Raw genomic sequence first — 14,775 nt, 5'->3', positions numbered from 1 at the left:
GTCAACATTTGATCCGTCCGGTTTTTTTCGACCAAAGTTTCAGTAATAATATAAAATTTAACATGGGTAGGTTATTGGCCTTCCGCACCCGAGTCTGGTGCCGGGGCTGCCGACTGTAGCTTCCAGATTCCAGACAAGCCTCAGGGGGTAGTGGTCCTGGAGGTGGCAACGACATTTCCTTCGTGCGAGTGCGTGTTTATTATAGGAGTGCGTGTCAGGTTTGGACGTTCATATACATGCCCCGCTTCCCCCAAGCCCAGACGGCCCTTGCCATTCACCCACGGACAAAAGGATTCCAATCTCACGCGGGGTGAGTTGGAGGTGGGTATCGGGGTTTGGTCGTTGAGGGTTAGGTGTCGACAGGATTTCAAGGAAGAGGACAGCGGAATGCTGCTCCTATTAGTCGTCTTTTACGATCAAGTCAGGAGATACTGTGGGTGAATTCTACTAGGGCGGCCCGCATCCCACACGGGGTCAATTCAGTGACATTAATGACAATTAATGTTTTAAAAATTATAAAAGTGATGACTTTCAACCGTCAAATTAATATTTATAACAACTGTTTGTTTATTTGTACTAATTTGTTCCTACATAAATAAATTACAATAAAATTTTGGTTTTGAACAGTTTTATTCATGAAATAATCGCAACAAATTGTACTCGGTCTCTAAAATTAATATAGAATTTTAGAGCTCTTGTGCAATTACTCCTGATAATTCGATGAAATTAAATTATTTTGACATAATATTTAAAAGTCAGATCAGTAGACAATTACAATGGTTTTGAATCTTCGTCATGGAAACCAATATCGTCGTCGTGGCAACCCATTATATTGAAAGTTTGGTTTTGATAACCTTGTCAAAGAATTAATTTGTGTACTTATTTTCACTTCTAAATAAAAATTGATATAACTCTATTTTTTGTGGGTTTTTTCCAAACGTACGGCCCTAGAAAAAATATTGTTCCTAACTCATGCGGTTAGGGTCAACTGCCGTTGACCCGAACGACGCGATAGCGAAGTTCGGGCAAGCAGTCGAGTGCGGAGAAGACACTTTCCGCATGAGTTAGGAACAATATTTTTTCTAGGGCCGTACGTTTGGAAAAAAGCCACAAAAAATAGAGTCATATCAATTTTTATTTAGGAGTGAAAATACACAAATTAATTCTTTGACAAGGTTGTCAAACCCAAACTTTCAATATAATGGGTTACCACGACGACGATATTGGTTTCCATGACGACGATTTAATACCATTGTAATTATCTACTGATTTGACTTTTAAATATTATGTCAAAATAATTTTATTTCATCGAATTGTCGCGTGAATTGCATTAAAACATGAACACAATAAGATACATTTGAAATAAATTAGTAAATAATATCTAAATGTCAGTTTATTGCATGTATTATAGTATATTATAATGCCATATTAGAAGGTATTCTACTTTCCCGCACGCCGTGCGGGAAAATTTACTTTCACGCACGCCGTGCGGGAAAGTGCAACTTTCGGAAACGAAATGCGTGCTAGAAAGTGGCTGTTTAAGCACGGCCGTAGAAAAATTATGTTTATCGTCGAAATATCGTTCTAAATCTATTCAGGTACATGTATAATATTTTTCTCTTTCTTGTCTGTCATTTTCTTCTAACAAAAAAGTAAATGTATTTATTTATTTCACCTGTACAACAGATTAACGGATTTCGTTATTATTAGAATTTTTTTATTATTTTAGATTTTTCTTTCTTATTTACACAGTTGTGCAAAGATTTACTCAAGCTTCCTTTTTTTAATTATACCAAAGAAAAGAAATGTGTAGAAGAATAGAACTATTTATCTTATGTTCAGTCTGAGACACCCTGTAGGAAGGACGAGGTACAAATGCGAGTGTACATCAGAATCGTATTGTACTCGTTAATCGTATTGTAATATTGTATCGTTTTGTGAAGATTTTACTTTTTGAATTCCCTGATATCTTTAGAAGCAAAGAAAATATATGATTTTACTCCTTAACATGTGTTTATAACTGAAACAAAACTAAATTAACAATACAAAATACAAGATAACAAAATTTTAAAAATAAACAGTTCTTATCGACACTTGTAAGAGTTATTTGTCGACCCGGTAAGCGTACGCACATCACAACATAAGAGAGACGAGATTGTTAAATGGAGGCTCTGTGATGTTTTGGTGTGGAATTTCCTTGAGAGTAAGTACGGATTTTGTGTCTACGTGGAGACTCTTTAAATGGCGAGAGGTACATTACACCGATGTTTTTTCTTTCAACACTTTATTCCGTACGTACACTATGTAGGAAATAATTTCATCTTAGTGGTATGATAAGACATGGCCTCCTCACGTATCGTATGTCGTCAGTTAAAACACACATTAATACAAAACCCTATATTCTCTTTGTTTATAAAGATATCAGGGACATTTAAAAAATAAAATGTTCACAAAACTTAACACTACAATACGATTCTGATGTACTTATACAAAAATTTGTACCTCGTTCTCCCTACACGCCCTACAGGGTGTCTCAAACTTAACATAAGAAAACCATCTTCCAATCAGTATAAGTACAAAAAATAAGTTTGAGTAAACCATTGCACAACCGTGTAAATACTAAAGAAAAATCTAAAATAACAAAAAAGAATTAGCGGGATCCGGTAATCTGTCCATGGAAAAATCGACTATGAAAATGACCATAATTTTTTATATCCTTAACTTCTGACAAAATTTTCTAGAACATTACTCAGAAATTGGTTTACATAAAAATTATATCGTTGATTATTATCAATAGCATAGTCTTGACTGAAATATTCAACCTGCAGGAAAAGAATCAACAGATTTTTTATAAATATAAATGAATTTCTGCGTATTACTTGTATCATAAAATATGTTAATAGGTATAATTCATTTAATTTTATTTTTAGGTATATTGTAATATTCGATATGAAAGGAGTACAGTTAGGCCACTTAGCCCGAATCAGCTTGCCAGCTTTAAGATGCTTTTTCTTATACATCCAGGTTTGTTTTATATTTTTTAATAACAATTTACAGTGTATTTATTATACAGTACGCTAATACGCTAATACAGCGCGCTAATAACCAGCAAAATAACGCAAAAGATGGAAAACATATTAAGTTGTGAGATAAAAAGAGATAAAACCAGTAGAGGTGGATAATTTGGCGATATAAACCTATAAAGTTACATTATATTTATCGTTTCCCACCTTTACACGTATCGGACGAGTTTGGCAACTATCACTTTGACAGTGGCTTGGTGTTTTAGTGGACATACTCTTCTGAACGTCTAAAAGTGGGAATTACTTAATAAATGTAAATTTATATGTTTCTCTCGCTAAATTTATCACCTCTACCAGAAAACTAGCAACTAGCAGAGGTGGAAATTATCGATATAAACATATAAATTAACATTTAATTTATATAGATTCCCATCTTTAGACGTCTGTGACAGGAGTATTTTATAAAATTCCCCTGTCACAGTGACAGTTGTCATACTCATCCGATTCGTCTAAAGGTGGGAAACACTGTGATGTAATGTTAATTTATACGTTTATATCGATGATTTCCACCTCTACGAGTTTCATCTCTTTTTCCTTCACAATCATGTTTTCCATATTTTGCGTTATTTTGCCGGTTATTAGCGCGCTCATCACTGTATAAAGTTTACAAGAATAAACGTATTTTATAACGGAACAACACGAAATGTTATATAAGATTCATAGATTTATTCAAAAAATGTAACTGATGTATTAAAAAATGAAGAAAAATCCAAGACAATCCAGACAAAGAAGAATCCAATCTCATACCAACTTTTAAGTAGTTTTTCTTCAATAATAAAACCATTTATATGAATATGAGAGGAGATCACTTTAACCTATTATTTGATAGAGTTTAACAGTAGGTACTCTTACTTATACTAATAGGAACTTATGTGCAAAGTTTCAGGATTCTAGAAGTTCTTATTGAAATGTTTACCTATAGAACAAAACGAATATACCTATGTATCAAGTTTCGAAACGCAATGCCAGTAGTTTTCCTGTAAGAAAAACAAAAGGCATAGGAATATAAAAAGAAGAAGATTTGTTGATATATTGTACAGGTTACATATAAGACTTCTAAAAAAATATCGAAAAGTAGATAAGTGGATTCGAGAAGGGCCAAAAACAAATTGGTAAAACTTAAATAGAATTTTTTGGATCATATTATGTAACATGTAAGATCTTAAGAAACATGTTGGAACAAGATAGATGATAATAGCATTGCATAAATACTGTGGAATGGGCAACAGTAGGTATATGTTTAAAAACTGACACAACAGCCTATATCCTGCAAAATAACGCAAAAGATGGAAAACATAATACATTGCGAAACAAATAGAGATGGACACTAGTGGAAGTGGAAATTATCGTTATAAACGTATAAATAATTAACATTACATTACAGAGTTTCCCACCTTTAGACGACTGTGACAAGAGTATTTTATAAAATTCTACTCTCACAGTGACAGTTGTCATACTCCTCTGATACGTCTAAAGGTGGGAAACTATGTAATGCAATGTTAATTTATCCGTTTATAACAATAATTTCTACCCCCACTAGTTTCGTCACTTTTTGTTTCACAATGTATTATGTTTTCCATCTTTTGCGTTATTTTGTCGGTTATTGGCGCGCTCATCACTGTATATATAAATATTAAGGTCTAGGACGTTTCATCGCCGCCAGTTCATCGCCGCCGTTTCGATTCCGCCAGTTCATCGCCGGCCGATTCATCGCCAGTCAGTTAATCGCTATCTGATATATTTCCGAATTTTCGACAGTTACATTTATTATTTATTTTTAGTATTAATTATTAATTCCAGGAAATGCGAGATATGACCATACCCGTTGCCATGTCTTTTAATAGACTTTTAAACTTTTATAATATAAAATATAATTTAACACTACAAATTTAATACTATTTAGTATCAAATTTAGGGGAAGTAGAAATAGAACAGTAAATTAATATAATAATATTTTTTATCTTTTATTTTTCATAAGTTTTGAACTGAATTTAACGTCGTGTCGTGTCATCTCCCATAATACAAAATGAACTGACTAACTGGCGATGAAACGGCCGGCGATGAAATGGACTGGCGATGAAATGTCCCATTCCGTAAATATTAAGGCCGCGTCCCACCATCAAATAATTTGATCAAACTGGTTTGAGCAAACTGAAAGTGACAGTTAGTGACGTCACATCCTGAGTGTTCATTGTGGATAATAATGAAAAATTTTAATTTTAAATAAAGTACAAACAAGTTAGACAACTCAGTACAAAAAATTTGATCAAACTAGACTGATAGTGAGAGCACAGTTTTTTAGAATTTCAAAAAACTGGAATTGTGACGTCACTTTGACGTACTTCCGGAGTTTGCTCAAACTGTTTGATCAAATTATTTGATGGTGAGACGCGGCCTTTATATTTGGAACTATGTATAACTGAGTGTTGACAGCATTTTTATGTAACATTGACTATACAGGGTGATTGATTAGTAGGGTAAAGCTCAATAGCTCCGCTATAGTAATAGATAGCAATAAAAGTTAATAACAAAAATTTTAGCCACCTTTGAGCTTCACATTACAAAATTAGTTAGAATGTTACAGGGTGTTCTATAACACAGTGGCAGACCTAACTTTTGTTTTTTTAAATGGAACACCCTATATTTTATTTTATATTCGAAATCCTGTTAACTTCTCCATCACAAAAATATAAAGGTTTGTAATGTTATATAGGGTATTTACAAAGTTATAACCAATTTTGTATGAAAATCGTAACAAGTTCAACTCCCTGTATAAATAAAAATAAGCACAACAGCAATCGTTTATTAATGCCATATTTTTTTATTTATTGTCAAAATTTTTAAGAATTATTGATATTGCTAATTTTTTTTATATCAAATACAGGGTGAGTCAAAACGCAAGTGCATTATTTTCTCAGTAATGTTAAATGGAGCACCCTGTATTTTATATCATTATTGAAAAGTAACATTAACGTGTTTTAATTTTTATATAACATTCCCTATGCCCAAATTTATTAGTTTTCGAGATATTTTCATTTTTCAGAGCAAATTATTTTAGGTGTTTAAATTTATCTAAATTTTACGTAAGCCATGACTGAATTGACAATTGAAGATTACCGATTATCAATCCGGTAATCAATGTAACACTGTAGCAAATAAAGACATAAAAATAAGTTATTAGTAATACATTTTACAAACAAAAACACAACCACTATATGCAACATTTTTGAAACAATTAAAAACTATCTTTTATGTAAATGCAACAAATAAACAAAGAAAATTAGTAATAAATTTTACAAAAAAACACACAAACACAAAATACAATATTTTGTGAAGACAATTAAACACTACTTCTGTATGTAAATGTAACAATGTAACAAATAAAGAACGAAACATAATTTATCAGTAATACATTTTGCAAAAAAACATAATTGAAAAAATTAGAAGCTACTTTTAATAAAATATTTTTAATATTTAATTACATAAGGTGTTCAAAATTATCTCCTAACACATTTATGTACGCCTAAAAACGATCATTTAATGAGCTACTTACTCTACAGAGCATTTGTAAATTAACACATCGAAATACACTTTGTATTCTATTTTTCATCTCATACCTTGTTGTTGGAGGTATTTTATAAACTTCATTATTAACGTAACCCCAAAAAAATCAGTCCAGTTTATTAAATTCTGGCGATTTGGGTGGCCACGCTACTGGTCCATTGAAAAATGAAAATATCTCGAAAATTAATAAATTTAGACATAGGGAATGTTATCTAAAAATTAAAGTACGGTAATGGTACTTTTCAATAGTGATATAAAATACAGGGTGTTCCGTTTAAAATTACTGAGAAAATAATGTACTTGCGTTTTGACTCACCCTGTATTTGATATAAAGAGAATTAGCAATATCGACCATTCTTGAAAATTTTGACAATACGTTAAAAAATATGGCATTAATAAAGCATTGTTTTTTTGCTTATTTTTATTTATACAGGGAGTTGAACTTGTTACGATTTTCATAGAAAATTGGTTATAACTTTGTATATACCCTGTTTAACATAACAAACCTGTATATTTTTGTGATGGATAAGTTAACATAATTTCGAATATACAATAAAATATAAAATATAGGGTGTTCCATTTAAAAAAACATTAGTTTGGTTTGCCACCGTGTAATCGAACACCCTGTAACATTCTAACTAATTTTGTAATGTGAAGCTCGAAGGTGGCTAAAATTTTTGTTATTAACTTTTATTGCTATCTATTACTATAGCGGAGCTACTGAGCTTTACCCTACTAATCAATCACCCTCTATTTAAAAATAGTATGGTATAACTAGACCCAAACCCATACAACTCCAACACCAAATTGTTCTATATCGTCCACATATTGTTCAGTAAAAAGTTACACCATTTTCAGCGTCGGGTTTGGGGGTGAGGTGGAGGGGAGAAGTTGGCAAATTATTAGATTTTACTTTTTTTGTAAATATTTATAAACCTAAGCGGTTTAGCGTGAACAATATTCTATACAAAAATGTTCTACATTAAATTGCAGACGAATATTTTACTATTAGAAAGATATTCATGCGATATTGTCCATAGAAAATTCAGATTAAGTTTATCCGTACCAGAGATTTATATGGCCTAGGCCTGTAGAAGCCCCTTGGTGAGGTTGACGTTCCTTCAAGGGCTTATTAGTAGCATACCACCGGCTAATGAAATAGCAAATTATATTTAGAAAACAAAATCCTGTTAAAAAAATTAGTTTCTCCCGTAATAATGTTATAATTTGTCCAAACAGTGTAAAAAATATGGAAAACCTCCACTTTACACTCTCCGTAACTCCGAAACCGTTGATTTTAGAACAATTATGCATAGGATCTTTTTCGTTGCAAATTTAATGTAGAACATTTTTTATAGAATATTTTTCACACTATACCCCTTAGGTTTAAAAATATTGACGAAAAATCTAAATAACTACTAATTTACCGACTTTCCCCCTCCCCTCCACCCCAAACCCGACGCTCAAAATAAAGTAACTTATTACTGAACAATATGTGGACCATACAGAACAATTTGGTGTTGGAGGAAAACTTTAATTTGGGATGACGGGGTTAGGCCTTTTTTGGATCAATTATTATATACTACCTCCGTAACTTTGGAACCGCTCAATTTAGAAGGATTATGCATAGGATCTGTTTTGTTTAAAATTGAATGTAGAACATTTTTGTATAGAACATTATTTACGCTAAACCGCTTAGTTTTAGAAATATTGACGAAAAACCTAAAAAACTCCTAATTTATCGACTTCTCCCCCACGTACCCCCCAAACCCCACGCTCAAAATGGTGTGACTGTTTACTGAACAATATGTGGTCCATATAGAACAATTTGGTGTTGAAGGATAACTTTCACTTTGGATGTCTGGGTTGCGCCGTTTTTTGGATCAACTGTATCATACTAAAAATATATAAAATAAAAAACTGTATATTATCGAAAGTAATATATTTATTTTCTGTTTTAGGAAGCACATCCAGTCAAAATAAAAGGAGTACATGTACTGAACACTGCTTCCTGGGTACATCATATTATGCGAATTGTAATACCTTTGGTCAAATCAGAACTTCTGAGCTTAGTCAAATTCCACAAAGGTAAATCTCTACTTTATGACTATTTATTAATTTAAGAATTGCATTCGTTCAAATGAATTATATTTTCTCTCCCTTTCTCTTCTTCTCTCTAGGCGAGTTTCTTCAGATTTTTAATCCTCTAGCTAATTAACGTCCACAATCCAACATGAACGGAATCTCTTTACGATCTCGTTACTGTTGGAGGAGATAGTGGAGTATTACGATGTGAACTGTATTTTTTTATTATTATTCCCTTCTTGTAGTAGCATTACACTCTTCTCTCTGAGAGATCAGTGAATGACTTTTCTAAGCTAAATTCTTACCCAGAATTATTTCTTTTAGTCATTATCTGTCACTATACTCTGCTTTTTTGATATCACTTTGCTGTACCAACCTATATCATTTTATTTAATTCTCTTGAGTTCTGGTCTGGTTTGTGTTGTCAGACTGAGCTCCGATATTCAAGAGACACTGTCGCCTATCTTTGTAATTTCGAACGCATTTTAAGATAGTCTCTTTGAAAATATCCACCTCCTGGTTTTTGTGGATGGTAATGTTTCTAATGTACCAAAGAGCATCAATGGTATTCCTTGGCAACTTGCTCTGGAAACAATTAATTATTTAATTGTTACTTCCGTTGACACAACCCCGTAGTTTTATGACTAACTCCAAACAGGCTTGATTATTTGATTGTAGAGCAGCTACTTATTGTGAATATATAATTTAAAGTCGCGTCATGTGGTATCCAAACTGGCAAATGGTCAAATCCTTATACATTGTGTAGGATAAGTAGGATAGAAAATAGTAAGTAGATAGGTATAGGAAAATATACTGTAAAATAAATGAGCAAAATTGGTGAATCGGCGAATGAGCCTTGAAGGGCCCGTAGTCATATCGCCTCTTTGCTTCAATAAGGTGTTAAGTTAAAAAGTACAATTTTACAGGAGCCTCCTTTTTAACTTACAAAAAATTATTGTCTCCAAAGCAATGCATTTTTATAGTCCATCTAATATTAACTATAAATGTTAACTACTTACGTCTCTGAAAATGTTCGATAGGCCTGATGATGTAATAAATTTAGTGAAAAATTTGCATATTAATAAAAAATGTGATAATATGTCACACTTTTCCTGCAAAAATGTAATAAGATGAATGTTACAAACTGACTTGTCACGTTGTTGATGATATTATTTTTGTTATGTTACTGGGTTATACAATAAACAAACGTTGTCGAAGTAAAAGATTTTAAATTTGAGAATATGTTCTTTATTGAAAAAGTGTAACTATAACAAACAATATTAGAATTACAAGGCGAAATTAAACTGGAATAATTCTTAAATTAAAACTATTTCTTAAAGTTATGTAATAATGCGTAAAAGCTTAAATTCTAAACGAACTAATTTCATTAATTTACGAGAATGTAACACTTAAAATGTTGTCTTTGTCAAAACAAGCAAAAATACGTGACTTCTAAAACTACAACGATTCATAAAATGGCCTGTGATATATTGGAATTAGGATTTTATTAACCAAATCCAGGAGATCCGCTTTTTTATTATCGGGCATACCTGGTTTTGCGCTGTATGCATCTCTCAATTCCAAATTCTTGCTCTTTTTCTTTTTATTAATAACTATTGCTTCCTTAAATTGTTTGTCAGCGTATGAATTTTTAAAAAATATAGCATCGGTTCGCTTTTTTTAAGTTGATTCACCTTTAAACCTGCTAGTTTTACTGTCTCATTATGTTCATCTTTCAGTAAAGAAAAGTTAATTGGAGCCGTTACATAGGGCTGCATCTTAATTGGCGTTTAATTTCTCTCTCAATTTGAGAATGAGCAGGATCTCTCTCGTTTTGGGTGTGCCCTTTTATCAAATATTTATGCGTTACTGAGTTAAGATTTTCAATTGTTTTTACTGTGTATAGATACATACAGGTCATAAATTTATTTTTTTGCTGGCCTGCACAATTATCAGAATAGAACACAACGTCCAAATTGTTGACTGTTTCTGAAACTTTCTTAAGGTATTTGTAAACACATGTACCGATTTCATTCACAACTCTATGGGCGTTTGACTCATCCCAAACATAGCTTTCAACACAGTTATTCTGAATGTTGTATATGGTTAAATTAAAAATATTCAATGTCGATTTATAGTAGCAGACTGAGATCTCCCTTTTGGGGCATTGGAACACTGCTTTCAAGTCATACACTGCGACCAGAATTGTATTGTCTTTTTTATCATTTTCTTTCTCTATATATGAGAGAACTTCATGACATCCGCAATTATTTTTCATTGCTGAAATGCTGCTGGCTCTATTTTTCTTCTTTGAGGCCGTCTCAATAGGCCGGTTATTAATTGCTAAAGTATTTTTAAAAAATAGTTTACACACTTTAGTCTTTACACCAGCAACAATTAAAAAGAAAGCGTTATTATTGTCACGAGAAGGTGCAACGTTCCCATCGGCATCCATTTTAACGTAACGATATTTTGGGACGACTACTGCAACACTCTTTGCGATAAATGACCACTGTTTTCGATGTTTCCTAAATCCCAGTATTCTTTAAATAATTGCAAACGTCGCTCCTCTGTGATATTTGACCGACATTTGAAAGCACAACTTTTTCTGCAAGGTGGTTTCAATGTACATTCTGGATTGGATTTCTTTGCCTTTAGTGTTTGATAAGATTTTCCACAATTTCTCAGTTTCTTTACCACATTTGTTGCCAATTATCTTCTTGTCTTCTTCTTTTCTTTCCTATTTTATTTTGACTAAAATCTGGATTTGTTAACTTCTATTGAGGGGCGCTTATATTTTCCTTATCAGACGGTTTACTTTGTATTGGTATAAGGTTATTAAGTATCATTTCATGATCTTCCCTAGGTAGCTGATTCACAATTTCACATAAAAAATTGTCTTGATTTCTTGTGCTAATAGGTAAATCTTATTCGTCAGAACATGAAGCGTTTCTTCGATTACGATGTCTTAGTTCTGCATCTTCATATTCTGGGTCTTTTACGGAGTCGTCGCTATCTGTAAAGAAAATTATGGTTAGAATATTACCAGAATTAGGTAAAAAAAAATGAAATGCTTTTGATATTACATTAAATAGAATATTACTGAAATTAGTTAAAAAAATGAAATGCTTTTGATTACATTGAAATGAACATTAATTGAATACATAAAATTACCTTCACTGAAAGAGCTTGATGAGCTGGTTGACGAGTCACTAGACGAACTACAGCTAGTCGAATCACAACGATTACGATTCGGAAATGTTAAGTCAACTTTTCCTTCTGTTAACAATGAGTCCTCTATGTTTGAAGTTCCATTCGGTATGTTTTATGTTGTGCCATTATCTAAAAAACGGTACGTCAAATTTAATAATATTATATAATAGAAGATAAGAATAAAACAAGAAAATAATAGTAATAACAGCCATATACGTAAACCTGTTAGGCATACCTTACCTAACACAGATATTTAAATTTTACACAAGTTATCGGTCAATCGTAGCCAGAATCGGCGATGAATGACAACAAAACCTATCGTCTAATGGGTGCCTAAATACTTCGTAGATAACTAAAACTTACTGTTTTAGTTTAGAATGTTCGATTTCTCGGTTGCCATTGCAAGTTCAAGGATCCTCTTAGATCACGATTCCATCTGAAAAAATAAGTACATACTAGTTATTTATTTTAGTATGAACAATGTAATATTCAAAAATATTCCCCATAAAAATATTGTTTTTTTCTGTAAGAACGAAACATCAGAATGTAACTTGAACTTGTTTTTTGTACTGGGAAAACTTTTACATAACTTTATCTACTCATTTACTTATTTTTCATTTAATTACATTTAATTACTCATATACAACGTGGTATCCTTAGATAACACAAAGCAAAGATAACACAAAAGTATTTATTAGTAGGTACTTAGCAATAAACATTTTGCCTAGAAAGTTGTCTTTCATTATTATGTTCAAACCCTTCTGAGAAGAGAATAGGTAGGGTGATTAGATTAGCTGGCGAACGTGTTTATTCCGACAAAACCCATCTTTGCAAATTGAACTAAGGCGCATAAATAAAAATAATTATTATAAGTTAATACTTTGTCATTTGTTGTATTTTGTTATGTATTTTTGTTGGGATTAAGCCGTAAAATTCAAATAATTCTTATTATTTTCGCCTTACATTCACTTTGTAAAGATTTTTTTGTTGGCACTGTAATATAATACAGCTTACACATTGCATCCCTCGGTAGACCGCAAGCTGTATAGTAAAAACATTATCATATTTATAATCTTATATTATTATGTGTATTATAAGTTAAGTTGACCGTAGAATATTATGTTTACTTGTATTACAGCTTCAGTGATGTATACACCTGGTGTACTAAGACATATATTATGACGATTAGAAGTCTTTCAACTTTTTGAATCGTTGTATCTCAAAAACAGTGCCTCTTAGGAAAAAAACTATTAAGTTTTTTTTATAGATAATTATCTAATCTACATTTTTTGTTAGAACTAATTTTACGGTAAAACTTACCGTTTCGCTGAAAATCGCTAAAAACCATATTTGGTGACCTTTGACCCCGCGTAAATTTTTTAGCAGGGGTCGGATTTATGAGGACTTTTTAGATTTAATTTATGATGGTATTTTGAACAATGCTGCCAATTTTCAGCTTGATGGTAATTATTGTAGCCTCACTCCTATTTTTGAGTCTAACTAGTCCGGTCTATTAATATCAGACGATTCTTCAACGTGCTCCGTCCCGTCCACGTCCCCGTTGTAACAAAAATCTGGCTTAAGAGCTTGGGGGGGATTGGTTTTATTGGAATTTCTTTTGTTGAAAAGCTCGGCAATTTTCAACTTTTCGTCGAAATGGCAAGGAAGTCAATTGTTATAATTGCGATTTTCTAAAAATTTTTTGCAAATTTTTTCGTGCTAAATTATCTCATTTATTATTAACTTTGCGACATGAATGTACATAAATAGAAATTCAGAAATAAGAAAATGAAGAAGAAATGCAGATAATTATAGTTGAAAGAATTTTGATTTCTTTGATTCTTTTGTGCTACAATCAATTTTAAGTTCCACATCTATGACAAACAAGCGATTAAAACCCTTTCACTCGCTCGTGCCTTTTAATTCAGTTAATTTGCATTCTACGAACCCCCTAGTGGGAAATTTTTGGAAAGTTCTGATTTCTTTCATTATGTATGTATTTTGGGTTGCTGAATCCGAATATGAGGTTTGCGGACAAAATTTCGTGACGGAACATTGAAAAAATCACGAAAAAAGCGAAAAATTTCTGCTTTTTCCCGTTTTTTTGCTTAAATCTCGAAAACTATTAGCTTTTAGTAAATGGTCTGTTAACATAAATTAAAGTACTTAAAATTCTCTACAAACATCACTATTTACTTTTTTTTTCAGAAGAAACGTTCGGTCTAAAGGGCAAGTTAAAAATGGGCCAATTTTTAACGGGCTCTGCAAAATCCCATTTTTAACATTCCCAAACTTTATTTTTTATTAGAATCATATTTAGAATCAGATATTTCAATTTCTCCTAGTTTTCTGAACAATTAATTAAAACACAAAGTAGTCAAACTTCATTGGAAATGATTAAAAAGAAAAAATAGGTCAAAATTATACAAATTTAATATCACAAAATGTAAGAATCAAACAAAATGAAACTTAAAATATCATTATTATTAGTATTACAACTAAAAATACAAAACAAATTAAAATACAAAATGTTGTTTAATATAAAATTATATGATCCGTTGTCGTTTAGAAGGTCCTGGCTCTGGTTTTGCGGTTTCGATGGGTCTCGATAATATTCTGCTTGTTCTGGAAAATAAAAGAGATGGTGTCAGTTCTGAAGGAGAGGTGAGGATTGCAAAATAGATTGTGAGATTAAACATATCTTCCGCACTATTCTGAGGTTCTTTGATGTCATCAGGTCCTGGCTCAGGGTCTGATTGCTTTATCGTCAGCATCAGGAGTCTTTTTCGTCGAAATTAAAAGAAGTCGGGAGATACTGACTTGTGATCAT

The 14,775-nt window shown here is 32.0% G+C and overlaps 1 protein-coding gene across 3 annotated transcripts in view; it reads left to right on the top strand.

The window, feature by feature from the left end:
- LOC114343993 (alpha-tocopherol transfer protein-like) overlaps window positions 1-14,775 on the top strand; it is a 391,725-nt gene that overhangs the window by 253,256 nt on the left and 123,694 nt on the right. For all 3 annotated transcript variants that reach the window (XR_007696809.1, XR_007696808.1, XM_050645579.1), the window contains exons 4-5: window positions 2,931-3,024; window positions 8,609-8,735. Coding sequence is in view for 1 of the 3 variants with exons in the window: in XM_050645579.1 (XP_050501536.1) it covers window positions 2,931-3,024; window positions 8,609-8,735 (221 nt within the window). In the remaining 2 variants the exon portion in view is untranslated. The remainder of the gene's footprint in view (window positions 1-2,930; window positions 3,025-8,608; window positions 8,736-14,775) is intronic.

The sequence above is a fragment of the Diabrotica virgifera genome, chromosome 3 (assembly GCF_917563875.1).
Source record: "Diabrotica virgifera virgifera chromosome 3, PGI_DIABVI_V3a".
Taxonomy (NCBI): Eukaryota; Metazoa; Arthropoda; class Insecta; order Coleoptera; family Chrysomelidae; genus Diabrotica; species Diabrotica virgifera.
This window is presented reverse-complemented; position numbering and strand designations above follow the sequence as displayed.